Here is a 15622-nt window from a genome sequence, read left to right as displayed (position 1 = left end):
GATGCCAGTCGGCAAATATCCCTCTGTGCATCACGCATATATAGAAATGCATCTTTTAAATGCTCTATAGTTAGTAATATACTGTCCCTATCTAGGGTATCAATATTGTCAGTCAGGGAATCCGACCAAGCCACCCCAGCACTGCACATCCAGGCTGAGGCGATTGCTGGTCGCAGTATCACACCCGTGTGAGTGTATATACATTTTAGGATATTTTACTGCTTTCTGTTAGTAGGTTCCTTAAGGGCGGCCGTATCCGGGGACAGTAGTGCCACCTGTTTAGACAAGCGTGTGAGCGCTTTATTCATCCTAAAGGGTGTTTCCCAACACTATCCTCTATCCTCTGGCGGGAAGGGGTATGATGCCAATAACTTTTTTATCGGGGGAAACCCACGCATCATCACACACTTCATTTAATTCCTCAGATGCAGGAAAAACTACAGGCAGTTTTTTCTCACCCAACATAATACCCTTTTTAGTGGTACTGGTATTATCAGAAATGTGTAAAAACATTTTCCATAGCCTCAATCATGTAACGTGTGGCCCTACTGGAAGTCACATTCGTCTCTTAATCGTCGACACTGGAGTCAGTATCCGTGTCGGCGTCTGTATCTGCCATCTGCGGTAACGGGCGTTTTTAGAGCCCTAGATGGCTTTTGAGACACCTGGACAGGCACAGACTGAGTCGCCGGCCGTCTCATGTCATCAATCTTTTGTAAAGAGCTGACACTGTCACATAATTCCTTCCATAAGCTCATCCACTCAGGTGTCGACTCCCTAGGGGGTGACATCTCTGTTACAGGCAATTGCTCCGCCTCCACCTCATTTTCCTCCTCATACATGTCGACACAACGTACCGACACACAGCACACACACAGGGAATGCTCTGATAGAGGACAGGACCCCACTAGCCCTTTGGGGAGACAGAGGGAGAGTATGCCAGCACACACCAGAGCGCTATATATATATATATATATACAGGGATAACCTTATATAAGTGTTTTTCCCCTTATAGCTGCTGTATTGTTATACTGCGCCTAATTAGTGCCCCCCTCTCTTTTTTAACCCCTTTCTGTAGTGTAGTAACTGCAGGGGAGAGCCAGGGAGCTTCCCTCCAACGGAGCTGTGAGAGAAAATGGCGCCAGTGTGCTGAGGAGATAGGCTCCGCCCCCTTCTCGGCGGCCTTTTCTCCCGTTTTTCTGTGGAATCTGGCAGGGGTTAAAATACACCCATATAGCCCTGGGGGTTATATGTGGTGTATTTATGCCAGCCAAGGTGTTTTACATTGCTGCTCAGGGCGCCCCCCCCCTAGCGCCCTGCACCCTCAGTGACCGGAGTGTGAAGTGTGCCTGAGTAACAATGGCACACAGCTGCAGTGCTGTGCGCTACCTTGTTGAAGACTGATGTCTTCTGCCGCCGATTTTTCCGGACCTTTTCTTGCTTCTGGCTCTGTAAGGGGGCCGGCGGCGCGGCTCCGGGACCGAGCTCCGAGTCTGGGCCTGTGTTCGGTCCCTCTGGAGCTAATGGTGTCCAGTAGCCTAAGAAGCCCAATCCACTCTGCACGCAGGTGAGTTCGCTTCTTCTCCCCTTAGTCCCTCGATGCAGTGAGCCTGTTGCCAGCAGGTCTCACTGAATATAAAAAACCTAAAACTAAACTTTTCACTAAGAAGCTCAGGAGAGCCCCTAGTGTGCACCCTTCTCGGCCGGGCACAAAAATCTAACTGAGGCTTGGAGGAGGGTCATAGGGGGAGGAGCCAGTGCACACCAGGTAGTCCTAAAGCTTTTACTTTTGTGCCCAGTCTCCTGCGGAGCCGCTATTCCCCATGGTCCTTACGGAGTTCCCAGCATCCACTAGGACGTCAGAGAAATATTATTTCATACTATACAACTGCACTTTACTGGGCCGGTTCTAGACCTTGTGGTGCCCAGGGTGAAAGTTACCCATGCCCCCCCAGGTAAAATAGAGTTGGTGCGCGCCCAAAAATAGGGGCTTGGCTTCTTCATAGGGAAGGGGCTTGGCCACAGTTATCCCCCTGTACTTGGGCCCCCCCTGTGCCCCATGTAGTTGTGCCCCAAGTAGTTGTGCCCCCAGTAGATTTGCCCCCAGCAGCTGTGCCCCCTGTAGATTTGCCCCCAGCAGCTGTGCCCCCAGCAGATTTGCCCCCCAGTAGATTTGCCTCAGTAGCTGTGGCCCTTTTAGCTGTGCGCCCTGTAGCAGTGCCCCCTGTAGCAGTGCCACCAGTATATTTGCCCCTTCTGGCAGTGCCCCCAGTAGCTGTGCCCCCAGTAGTTGTGACCCCTGTAGCTGTGCTTCCACTAGCTGTGCCCCCAGTAGATTTGCCCTCAGTAGCTGTGCCCCCAGTTGATTTGCCCCCAGTAGCACTGCCCTCTGTAGCAGTGCCCCTTGTAGCTGTGCCCCCAGTAGATTTGCCCCATGTAGTAGTGCCCCCAGTTGTTGTGACCCAAGTAGCTGTGCCCCCAGTAGCTGTGACCCCAGTAGTTGTGCCCCCTGTAGCTGTGCCCCAGTAGCGCCGCTTACAAACACACACGAAAAAACCCACAATACTTACCAGCCCAGCTCCTGATTCCCGACCGCTGCTGCGCTGCCCTCCGTCACTGGCCGCCGGCTCCTTTCTATGGGAGAGACGTCATGACGTCTCTCCCATAGCAGCGCCGCACAGACACTAGAGGTCAATTATGACCTCTAGTGTCTGTCACAGGAGCCGGCTGCAGGGGGCGCCCAGACAGCCCACAGCGCCTGCTGCCGCCTGGGAGAGGGGATAGGGGGTCAGTAGTGGCTCTTGCCACGGCAGCGGCGGCACCCTCGGGACAGCGCGCCCCGGGCAAAAAGTCTGCTTGCCTGTGGCAAGAGCCGCTACTGGCACTTTACCAAGTTTAACTCATATCACATCTGCCCCCTTGTATATAGTAAAAACCACATTTGCATCTCTGTTATAGAAGTAATCATCTGCTTTCTGTTTCAATCACCGATGATGTCATGGCATACTTGCCTACTTTTGAAAAAGCATTTAAGGGAGATTGAGAAAGTAACACCTATGCACACTGTACTGCTCAGTGTAAGGGACTTATCCATCATGGGTGGGGGGGGGGGGGGGGGGGGTCGGTGGCAGATGTTGCAGGGGTGGATACTTAATTACAGGGGCAATTCAGTATTGAGTATTGACTGCTGCTCCAAAAACTAGTTGTGTTACTTAGCCCAACCATGCCAGTCGACTTAGGTGAGGAGGGGGTGGAGGGATCTGCTTGGATCCCTCTTCAAACCCTAGACCTCCTTCCCATAGGACTCCAGGAGTAAATAATGACACTGGTTCCCACCAAGGCAGTAGAGAGTCTGGAGGTGGCATGTACGTTATGGGGGTGTGGCTTGATTGCGGGAGGCATGGACATGAATTATTATAACAAGAAAGAAAGAAATAGTATTGTAAGCGCCTCCCTGGCCACACTGCAGCCCAGCACACAGCAGCATGCACTGGGCTGAGGACTGCTGTGTACTGGGCTGAGGAAAAGAGCTGCAGCTGCTGCTGCCAGGTAAAGGGATGTATCTGGGCCCCCGCTGGGCACTATATCAGACCTGGGCCCGGGTAATTCGTACTGACCCCCCCCCCCCCCCCCCCCCCTCTCGGCGCCACTGGTTCCCACAAGCATATTTGCTGAATACTAGGCAGTCCAATCGGCCCCTGATAATACATGGGGCCTTTACTACCCATGTGTAACTGGCTCATAAAGGATGCATGGACCCATAAAAGAGTAGGCCCCCAAGTGACATGTCATAAATCAACTTATGTCCAACTATAAATATGCTCCAAACCTACATATATATGTATATAGGTATGCTGTTTTCTAGAATATGACTTCCTCTATCTCTGTCCCTTTTACCAGGTTCATGTAACTCATCACACATCAATCTGTTGTGCACACCTAGCCAGTCCTCAGGGATACCACCTCTATTTCAGGGAGTATTCAGGGAAAGTATGTATCAAGGGCCTAATTCAGATCTGATCGCAGCAGCAAATTTGTTAGTAATTGGGCAAAACCATGCAGGAAGGAAGGGGGGGGGGGGGGTCAGAAATAAAATGTGCAGAGAGAGCTAGATTTGGGTGGGTTATTTTGTTTCTGTGCAGGGTAAACACTGGCTGCTTTATCTTTACACTGCAATTTAGATTTCAGTGCACATGTTATATCTGCCCCCCCCCCCCCCCCCCCCCTGCAGTGCACGTGCTTTTGCCCATTTGCTAACAAATTTGCTGCTGCGACCAGATCTGAATTAGGGCTCAAGGACCAAGGGACGATCTTAAGTAAATTACAAAGGCTCCCCTAAACAGGCTAGGAAACCCCAAGGCTCCCATAGGACTTCATTTATAGGGTAAATAAAAATGCTAAACAAATGCATGGCCTAATTCTCACTTCTCTCCTGTCACCTCCTCTGGCACTCTGCTCTCTGACATTCTCCCTTTGCCCCTGTTGAAAATAAAAGCAAAGCAAACACTAAAGCAGCAAATTAGGAATAATTAACAAAAGTCCTCCAGAAACACAAACTGGCAATAGTGCCAAAGCTAGAATTCTGCTCATATTGGATGTCCTATGTCTGTGTACAATTGAATAGAATTATGTTATCATCCTGACAGTCATGCCATATTGGATTGGCGTGGTGTTTTATGTCTGCACAGAATGTTCCATGCGCACAAGTCAGCATGAAAGTGGCCTACAGGATAACGTCCTACCCTTTGGCAAGCATGTCCCCAACCAACACCATTTTAATATTATCCAAATGCTACCACAGACGATTGCAATCATTATTAACTCATGTTTTATTTTCTCGATCAATATAATATACAGAAAATTCTCCAGATTTACATAATACAGTCACTGGTGTGCGCAGCACATTTTATTAGGGTGTGCACCGTTGGAGGGGTGTGTCTAGCACCGCCTTTTGGGCGTGTCTAGCACCATCTATTGATGGTCAACACATAAAATATCCACCCTTGTACCAATCCTAATAAAGCAGATACATTGTCAGATGTTGTGGTGTGCACCAAACAAACACCCCTGATGGCACTCACTGCAATTACACTGCTCCTCCTCAGCCTGGTCTGTCTCCCCCTCTCTTTCCCCTGCAAGCTGCAGCAGCTTACTTACAAGTCACTCACTCACTGACACTGACAGTCGCAGACTAGTACTGCTGCTGCTGGAAAAACGAGTGACGTGTCAATGCTGCTCCCGGCCGCCTGCCAGTATTTAACTTGTCTTCCTAAGTGGAATGCTGGCTGCATGCTGCTCCTCATCAGTGGCTGGCGTTGGCATAGCATAGAAGGAGAGAGGTGGGCATGTGGCGGGTGAGACGGGTGGGCGTGCGAGCAGCATGATGTAATCACGTCACATCACACTATTTTTGTACGTGGAGGTGGAGCTGGGAATTTGAAAGCCAGTGGCACCCTTGATTAACCCAGGCGTCCGGTCAGTAATGCAGTCCTGACAGGGTGCAGCGCAGAGGGGACAGTAATCTGCCTGCTCGGTGATTGCTGCATCAGGCATGTGAGATTGGGGTGCCAGACATTAAGGGGTGCCTGTGCGCCCCCCCCTGTGCACACCTATGAATACAGTATATGCAATTACAAATACACCAGCCTCCTAGACAGTGCCAGATGATTTTGAATAGATGTGCATTATGTCTCATGTTTCTTCAATGTTGTAGCACACAAGTAATTCCAATAATATAGCCACATTTCAGAGTAAAAAAATAGTTTTAAACAGCACATTTTCTATTGCATATTTTATTACATACAGTACGGGAGATATTAAGGGATGGTCCCTTATAACAATTCCAAGAACTAGCTCATCACACAAACTTGTCACTCATCACCACCCCTTGGAAAGGACTGTGGACACTGATCTCAGTTTCCACACCTAGAACAGTAGATGTGGCCCCTCACACATAGCTGTACTTGTTTCCAATCCAAAAATGAGAATAACAGGATTTAAAAAAAAAAAAAACTCATAATGTGGACCATTTGTAGCTCTGTGTCAGCTATCTCAATACTCCATTCACAGGAAGAAACCAAGGCCGTATTTATGTTCAAACTGTACTTATATTACTGGAATATATACATTACCTGTCATCTTTTAGAAGCCCAGTAACAGATCCACATTTCTTGGCTCACCTCTTTAACAAAAAGTGACCCCCTGTGGAGTTATACTCTGGTCATCATATGTTATCACCAGAAAACATCCCTGCAGTTCACAAATCATTATGAAGTGCAGGGATGGCAGAATAGCTCACTCATTCTGGCTCATATTGGTTAACTCCTGTTAATGGTTATTAGCCTGATTCAGAGATGCACAGATCTGCACAGCAGCTGCTTTTTATATGCAGCGGCTGTGCAATAATATGCTAATACCGCAGGAAGCTTTTAACATAAATAGACGTCTCTTGCTGGCTTCTGTTAACTGCTGCTTTTCTAAAACGCTGGCGGTTGCCGCCCCTTACTAAGTTTGGAGACCACTGCCCAAAGGGTATGGAGTGATGTTTAATGATAGGCATGGACGTCTGAAAAATAATGTAAATTTCACCGTTATAGAAAAAAAGCCTTTTTCAGGGAAGTATCACTAGGTTAGGAACTTACAGCTGTTCTGCAGCCATGATAGAGGCTTTCCTGGGCCATGAAGCACAGCTAGTGGACTGCTGAAGACTGCTAGAAGTTCTTATGGACTGATGAATCAAACTTTGCTGCCACTGTCTGGCATGTTTAAGCCCAAAATGTAAAAGGACAATGATTTTAAAAGCACAACAGCCCATGTTTTGCTCATAAAGCATTGTCCTTTTACATGCTTGGCTTAAATACTCCGGGAAGCAGCAGCTTAGTAAAAAAATAAAAATAAAAATCCCCTGTGACACCAGGTATCAAACATGGAGAAGGAGTGTGACAGTGACTGGCACCCTGAAGCGAAAGTGCTACCAAAGTATTTTGCATGGCAAAATGGTCTATGCTTAGTTGGTGAAGGGTTCATACTGCAGCAAGATAATAGCCCATAACATACCTCCAGGCTATATCATAACCAGTGGCGGATTTTACCTATGGGCTGCAGGGCTGCAACCCCCCAGTAAAATCCGCCACCCTCAGGGATGACCTAGCTGTGGCATTGACTTCTCATAGGAAGCACTGGCTGCTAATCACAGCCAGACGGTCACTCCCAGGAGGAGGTGACTTCTCCCTGTGGGACTGCCAGACCGGATTGTGATAGCAGAGGTAGCACTTCCCACGGGATCCTCTGCAACAGTATTGGGAAAAACTTTAATGAGTAAAAAATATAGATTAAAAATGTTGTTAATCAAAATAATTATATTACTTGCTTTTATCTCAAAATGTTTATATGTTCCACACTTTAATTTGAGAGCACATTGAGACATTAAACAGCAAGACGTTTATTTATTTTATTTACCGTATATACTCGAGTATAAGCCGACTTTTCCAGCACTTTTTTCTGTGCTGAAAAAGCCACGTCGGCTTATACTCGAGTCAGTGGCAGTGCAGTGTGAAGGAGGGACACGGAGCGCACAGTGCGCGCCTCTCCTGTGTCCCTCCTGCATCTCCGGCGGCAGTGGCGGGTCTATTAAAGGAAGTACCCGTTCGTGACCTCTGATCACGAACCGGCACTTCCTTTAATAGACCCGCCGCGGCCGCCGGAGATGCAGGAGGGACACAGGAGAGGCGCGCGCTGTGAGCTCCGTGTCCCTCCTTCAGAAGACAGCGCGGGATCGACGGAGTAGTAAGTAACAGGCACTGGGGGAGCATATTTGGCACTTGGGGAGGGGGCATATGTGGCAGCTTGAGGGGCATATGTGGCAGCATGAGGGGCATATCTGGCAGCATTAGGGCATATCTGGCAGCATTAGGGCATATCTGGCACATCTGGCACTGTGGGGCATATGTGGCAGCATGAGGGGCATATCTGGCAGCATGAGGGCATATCTGGCACATCTGGCACTGTGGGGCATATTTGGCAGCATGAGGGCATATCTGGCACATCTGGCACTGTGGGGCATATTTGGCAGCATGAGGGCATATCTGGCACATCTGGCACTGTGGGGCATATCTGGTACTGTGGGGGCATATCTGGCACTGAGGGCTGTGTACGGCTAGAGCTGCATTTCCCACCCTAGGCTTATACTCGAGCCAATAAGTTTTCCCAGGTTTTGGTGGTAGAATTAGGTTCCTCGGCTTATATTCGGGTCGACTTATACTCGAGTATATACGGTATGTATTTTCAAATAGATTCATTTGTAAATAATTCCTTTCTTTAGAGATCTAGCACAAATGGAGTAAAAATAACCTTTAATTTAAGTCCTTGGCAGTTTCACTAGCGATTTCTTTTACCAGCACCAAGTTCACTAATATTTTGTTACAGTATTGACAACAAAGCAACATTAATATTTTCATAACAATTTGATTTAACAACAAAAGAAACCATTACAGCTGCTCTTTTTAAGAAATGCATATTGCAATGATGAAATGTTGTCTTTCAGGTTCTACAGAAGGCCACTGCTGTAACAGCTATAGTAAATACAACCACAGTATGTGCTGTGATGCTCAACATGTCTTATGTTGACCACATCCTGCTGAAGTCACAGAACCTGGGAAAACTTAGAGGAAAATGAATCACCACCAGGGCACCAGACCCACCCAATGAGCTCACACTGACAATATTTGGACAGTGCCACAATAAGCTCAAAATACACCTTCTGCACAACAAGTGTGACCAATTCAGTGAGCTGCAGTGTACATAGTTATCATAAATACTTGTGGTACCATGGAGATTAACAATTCACAAGGTTTAGTCCACATCTAACTGAATGCAATTTTATTGTAGTGTACACAAATGAGAATATAAAAAAAATTATCAATATAATAATATATTTGATCGTTTTGCCATATGGTTACATCTGATTTCATTATCACTGATTCTCAAGATAAAATGATGTGGGGTTATTTGTGTGTGTGTGTGTGTGTGTGTGTGTGTGTGTGTGTGTGTGTGTGTGTGTGTGTGTTTACTGACAATTCCCTATTGCACAGTTTCTAATTCACTTCCTGACATGTAATTATATTACAGATATGACACTTATTACCAAGCCACTCATATATGTCCCATTATACCATCTGCCTACTACGTAGTGCTGCACACAATATAGCCACATATAATATGGAAAATTACATATTTTAGGCATATCAAACAAATGATAAATGTGATGGAGTTTCCAGTGAAATGATCAGAATGGAAACGTTTCTGTGCCATTATATATGGTTACATTAATATGGAGTTATTTTCATTCCACTGTATTGGTTATAATTATCACGTTTACTTAGAGGATAAGAATGGGAACACAACGTTGTACAGAATGTAGCACCCAGAAAGGGACATCATGTGCTCTCACACTCATCCAGAAAGGGGGCAGCCTGTGGTCTCACTCACACTCACCTGGGTCCAGGTGAGCAGATAATCTATTCCTCAGGCTTCTCCAGGTCTTAGATGCTTTGTCCTTGAAGTGACAGTTTCTTCTCTGTCTTCCTGTCTCAGTCCTCTGAGCCATTCTGAGTCCTCAGCGATCCAGTCTCAACAAATGCCCCCAACATCCAAGTACATGAGAGTGAGTGAGCGCCCAGAGGGCACAGTCCCGTCTCCCCAGCAGCAGCAGCAACAACAGCAACAGCTGCCCATCCGCAGCTCAGGGTGGAAACTCTGACACAGCAGCAGCTCTCTGTGGCTGAGACACTCGTACTACTATGTGTCTGTGTGTCTGCCTCCTTAGTTACGTCTGTCTGCCAGGATACATTTGCCTATGGATGTATGGATATATAATTACGCCTGTCTATTTATGAAGTTCCCTAAATAGATGGTCTGTGGGTCTGTATTTCTACAGCATAACTCGGCTTACTGTACATTTGTTCCTCTATTACAATGTAATGAGCTCGTCACTTACTTTTTGTTTCCATTTGCCGAGAATATGAAGATGTGGGCTATTTAGTTGTTACTTACTACTGTAGCTCTGCTCTTATTTACATTATATATTATACATTATTTTATATCACAGCTCCACCTGGCATCAGCTGAGGGCAGTGATGGGCAGCCAGCAGCCCTGGCCCCCGCATGCAGCCCTCCGAGCCCTCGCGCGCAGTCCCCAGCTCCTCCCTGCTATGCTGAGATACTGTAGTTGTTATAGCTTGCAATACTTGTGGGAAAGTCCTGATGATATATTGTTACGGTTAGATGTCTTGTTCCTTGATTAAATATATTAACTTGCTATTGAGATAGAGTAATGTGCGGACTTTTTGATGGTCAGAGGGTCGCCCAGTGCGGCCCCCATAGTGTATCAGGTTGCCTATTACTAGTGGTATCAGTTGCTCCTTCCCTTCAGTCAGTGTGCCTGTGTGTCATGTAACACCGCCACCCTGAGCTTAGAACAGAGAGGGATCCTGCTCCCTGGCCACGCCCACTGTCATTTCCTCTTACCATTAAGCTTTATCCATTTATTTATTACAGTCCCAGTTCTACACACAAGCTCCATGTGACATAACACACACACAGTGATCAGGATGTGTCCCCAGCTGTCATGTTACACGCACTTCTCTCTCTGTATTTGGCTGCTGGCCATCCCTTATTAGACTTTACTTCACACACACACCAGTTGTTAGAAATAAACCAGGAGGTGGAGACTGTAGAACAAATCTCTGAGAAGGCTGGAGAATAGTGATGTGATCAGTAAAGACTCAGAGAAGCAACAGTTGTTAACATCAATCTGTGATAGTCTGAGAAAAACAGTAAAATAGAGAGAAAAAAAGAGAAAAACATTCCACAGTTCCAGGATATTTAGCTCAAGTTTCATTAAAGGCGCAATGATCACATATTTGCTCTCCCACTTGGCTCATTCTACTATACCAGTCATTCCTAAATGCTTCCTGCACTGTTAGAAATGGTAATCCTGCTGCTTCTTCTCCCTGGTGCCACTGTCTGTCTGGCATCTGGTGCAGCTGTATAAATACATATCACCTTACACCAAGCACATACATGCACAATAGCAGCCATAATCTCTCTGGTATCCGTGAATGACCCTAAAAACAAGTCTTTTTTTTTTTTTTTTTGACATTTTGTATTTCTTGAAAATTAACAAAAATGTAGTAAACTAGCAAAATGTTTAAATGGAAATATGTTCTTTAACCTTTATTTTGTTATGAAACTTGGAAGGAAGCCAAGTACAGGTATATGTTTGTAAGTCACATGATAGCTGTCAGTTTAAATCTTTCTACTTATACCACTTTCAGACAGAAAAATCTCAAAATCCCGGATTTTTCACAGGTTTGTGTTCCCGTGAAAAACCCGGGATACAGTCCCTTACCCCCTTTCACACAGCACAAAAAACAGGTTAATTCCCGGGTCGACCCCTTTTAGACAGAACCCGTGTCAGCCCTGCAATAGACTTGTGTGTCATAAAAAATGGACTGTTTTTATGGCACACAGAGATGAGGTCATGAAAGTGGGTGGTGACTGATCACAGCATTGCATTAGCCATGGCTGACGAGTTACTGCTGAGTAGCCCGGAGTTCCTGGCTTATTGCTGTTTTTTGCTGTTTCACACAGCAAATGAGAGCCTGATGCAGCTGCTTGCACTGTGCTACCTGGCACAGTCTTTTGCCAAGAGGAGAAGGGAGCAATTTCTGTCAGAGAGGGCTAATTCTCGACGCCGGTATTTGCACAGGAGGAGAGCGCCGATTTTGGGCTGCATTAGATCTACCCTGAGATTTACCAGCGCGACTAATCGATCGTTGTGGGCCAGGGACTGCAGGCATGGACAAGCTTTCTGGGCAACTGTGGAAGCTTATCAGCCAGAGGAGTGGATGGCACACTTTCGGATGTCGCATGATACCTAACTACCTGCTGGAACTTCTCACTCCAGCACTCATCAGGGGAAGCACCAACTACCGCAAGACCATCGAGCCGTGCAGGAGACTGGCGATTGTGTTGTGGTGGTATGCAACCCCGGGGGAATACCGCACCATCGCCTGCTTGTTCGGTGTTGGCATATCGATGGTGTGTGTGCTAGTGCAGGAAGTGACCCAGGCATTGCTGGATACCCTTTACCACCACTTCATCTCCTTACCGCAAGGTGCCCGGCTGGATGATACCATAAAAGGTTTCCAGCAAAGTAAATATCCCCAGTGTGCTGGAGCCATAGATGGGACCCACATACCCATTATTACAGACAACCCAGCCGATTACTACAACCTAAAAGGCTGACACTCCATCATCCTGCAGGCTGTAGTGGACCATAAGTATTGGTAAGTAGTATGGTGTTTTAATGTGATTCATATGCTGGGCCATGATGTATATTATTAAACACAGCTAATACGTATACTATTCATCAGTTTCACAGATGTCTTCATTGGTTGGCCGGGTCATGCTCACAACTCCCGGGCAGGGCCGGCTCTACCATTAGGCAGCTTTAGGTGGCTGCCTAGGGGTGCCAGCCACTGGAGGCCACCACTGAATTCATCTATCAAAAAACTGAAGGATGTGTCTGTATGCAGGTTAGTAATGAACTTACAGATGGCGGGATGGAACACAATAAGGAGCATACACACTGGCGTAACTACTGCCCCCGCAGTCCTCGCGGTGGCTTGGGGGCGAGGGGCTGCGGGGGCGCCGCCACTGATTTAGAGCAGATTGACATGCGGACGAGCGTCCGCATGTCAATCTGTTGTCACTAACCCTCCCTGCTGTGATGGAGGGACACGGAGGGCACAGCGCGCGCCTCTCCCGTGTCCCTCCTGCGTCTCCGGCGGGTCTAATAAAGGAAGTGCCGTTCGTGGGCTCTGATTGGCTCACGTACCGGCACTTCCTTTATTAGACCCGCCGGAGACGCAGGAGGGACACGGGAGAGGCGCGCGCTGTGCCCTCCGTGTCCCTCCAACACAGCAGCGGGGGGGGGGGGGGACACTGAGGGAGCATATGTGGCACTGAGGGCGGTGTATGTGTACCTGGCACATATGGGGGGGAGGGGGGCTATATTTGGCACTGTGGGGGAATATCTGGCACTGGGGGCATATGTGGCACTGGGGGGTATATTTGGCACTGTGGGGGAATATCTGGCACTGGGGGCATATGTGGCACTGGGGGGGGGGGTATATGTGTACCTGACACATGGGGGGGGGGCTATATTTGGCACTGGGGTCATGTGAGTACCTGGCACCGTGGGGGAATATCTGGCACTGGGGACATATGTGGCACTGGGAGCACAGCCTTAGCAACAAGCACTACCCCCTAGCAACGAGCATGACACCCAGTGCATGAAACCCCTGGCAACAAGCATGACACCCAGTGCATGAAACCCCTGGCAACAAGCATGACACCCAGTGCATGAAACACCTGGCAACAAGCATGACACCCAGTGCATGAAACACCTGGCAACAAGCATGACACCCTCAGCATGAAAACCCCTGGCACCGTGCATGGAACCAAGAGCATGAAACCCCTGGCAACGAGCAGGTAATTTAAAAGTAATTAGAAGCCTTACTGTAGGACTTAATGTGTAATGGGCATTACGGTGTGTGGCATAATGTATCACGGACATTGCGGTGTGTGTCATAATGTGTCACAAGCATTATGGTGTGTGGTATACTATATCACGGGCATTGTGGTATGTGGTATAATGTCTCAGGGGCATTGCAGTGTGGCATAGGGTATAACGGGCATTGCGGTATGTGTCACAGGCATTACGGTGTGTGGTATACTATATCACGGGCATTGTGATATGTGGTATAATGTCTCAGGGTCATTGCAGTGTGTGGCATAATGTATCACGGGCATTGCGGTGTGTGGCATAGGGTATAACGGGAATTGCGGTATGTGTCAGGCATTACTGTGTGTTGTATACTATATCACGGGCATTGTGGTATGTGGGATAATGTCTCAGGGTCATTGCAGTGTGTGTCATAATGTGTCACAGACATTGTATGTGCTATAATGTATCAGGGGCATTGCAGTGTGTAGCATAATGTATAACGAGCATTGCGATTCCTGTCATAATGTGTCACAGGCATTACGGTGTGTGGCATAATGTGTCACAGGCATTACGATGTGTGGCATAATGTGTCGGGAGCATTATGGTGTGTGCATATTGTGTCATGTGCATTATTGTGTGTGGAATAATGTCGAAGGGCCATTGCAGTATGTGGCATAATGTATACTGGGCATTACTATAAGGAGGAAAAATGACAAATAATGTAAGGGGCATGAATCAGGATTATTCTTCTTTCCTGTGGTGGCATAAGGAAGTCTTTTCCTGCAATGTCACGCCCCTTTATATGAAGCCACGCCCACCCCAATGAAGCCACGCCCCTTTTTGCGGCACGTGCATTTTCCCCCCTTTGATAGTGCCAATTATGGGGGGGGGGGGCGCCGAAGAATTTTTTGGCTTGGGGGAGAAAAATTTCTAGTTACGCCACTGAGCATACATATATATGTATGTATACACATACAATTAAAGGGGTGTAGGTGGCATACCGGCAGACAGGATGTTGCATTCAGAATCCAGACAGCCAGCATCCTGAATGTTAGTATGACGGTGAGGGTTAGGCTGGGGTAAGGGAGGGTTAGGCTAAGGGGAAAGGTTAATTAATTTCATTCACATTTCGGTATTATGGTGATCAGGATGCTGCTGTCTCTTTTCTGGCCGGTGGCATCCCGTACCCAACCCCAATTACATATCACCACCAGACCCCATATACAGTATTATAAAGAGTATATAAAGAATAGATGGCACTCAAGGACTTTTTAAGTGAAAGTATATTGTGAACAAAGTCACAAAAACTTTAAAAGTCCTTGAGCGTTGTCCCTTTTCTCTGTATATGTATAATGATGCAATTCACCCCAGCCCACCTAGTGGCCACCTGCATCTCCCCTCCAAGAGGTGGTGGTGGGGGTTTGCAGGTTAGGGGGCACTAGGCTGAAGATTTGCCTAGGGTGCAGCGAGACCTTGCACCAGCCCTGCTCCCGGGTACTTGGCAACTCGGAATTGTTCCAGATTGCAGAGGAAAACCAACATGGCTGGTTGTTCCCTAGAGAGGTAAATATTTATCTTGTGATAGTTAATATTTTTGGTATATGGGTATATATGGGTAATATTACTGCAACAGTGGCAGACAGGGCATGCTGGCATGTCTAGTTCCACAATAGCTGGAGGCTCACAAGTTTTGGCTAGGGTTAGGCTGCGGAAAGGGAGGGTTAGTCGTTAGGGGAGGGGTGGGAGAGTTTAGGATACTTATCTCCCCCATGTAATATTAGATTGTTGGTATTCATAATTATTCCCTGTACTTTCATGAACATTATGTATGCCACCTATACTATATATTAATTTTTATTTCCCATTACAGAAATCAAAGTTTGTGGATGGTGTGGAGATCCCGGTGCACCTTATTGGAGATGAGGCATACCCTTTGAGGCGATGGCTTATCAAGGGCTTCACACAGCATCTCCCACTCTCTCCGGAACAAGTGCATTTCATCCACACTTTCAGCTCGGCCAGGATGGTGGTGGAGAACGCCTTTGGGAGACT

The 15622-nt window shown here is 47.3% G+C and overlaps 1 protein-coding gene and 1 long non-coding RNA gene across 4 annotated transcripts in view; one reads left to right on the top strand and one right to left on the bottom strand.

Moving 5' to 3' along the window:
* Positions 1 to 8948, top strand: part of LOC134948837 (uncharacterized) — a 56676-nt gene extending 47728 nt beyond the window's left edge. The window contains exon 3 of the long non-coding RNA XR_010183042.1: positions 8543 to 8948. This is a non-coding gene — a long non-coding RNA (uncharacterized LOC134948837). The remainder of the gene's footprint in view (positions 1 to 8542) is intronic.
* Positions 1 to 15622, bottom strand: part of STARD8 (StAR related lipid transfer domain containing 8) — a 443153-nt gene that overhangs the window by 352469 nt on the left and 75062 nt on the right. The window contains exon 1 of one of the 3 annotated variants that reach the window (XM_063937080.1): positions 9493 to 10072. The exons of 1 other annotated variant lie outside the window; for it this stretch is intronic. In XM_063937080.1, the coding sequence (XP_063793150.1) occupies positions 9493 to 9604 (112 nt within the window). In that variant the 5' untranslated portion in view covers positions 9605 to 10072. Of the gene's footprint in view, positions 1 to 9492; positions 10073 to 15622 lie in introns of those variants that run through there. One more of the 3 variants, XM_063937081.1, reaches the window with a different exon arrangement.

This window comes from Pseudophryne corroboree, chromosome 8 (assembly GCF_028390025.1).
Source record: "Pseudophryne corroboree isolate aPseCor3 chromosome 8, aPseCor3.hap2, whole genome shotgun sequence".
Lineage (NCBI taxonomy): Eukaryota > Metazoa > Chordata > Amphibia > Anura > Myobatrachidae > Pseudophryne > Pseudophryne corroboree.
The sequence above is the reverse complement of the archived record's forward strand: the minus strand, read 5'-3'. Positions and strand labels throughout refer to the sequence as shown.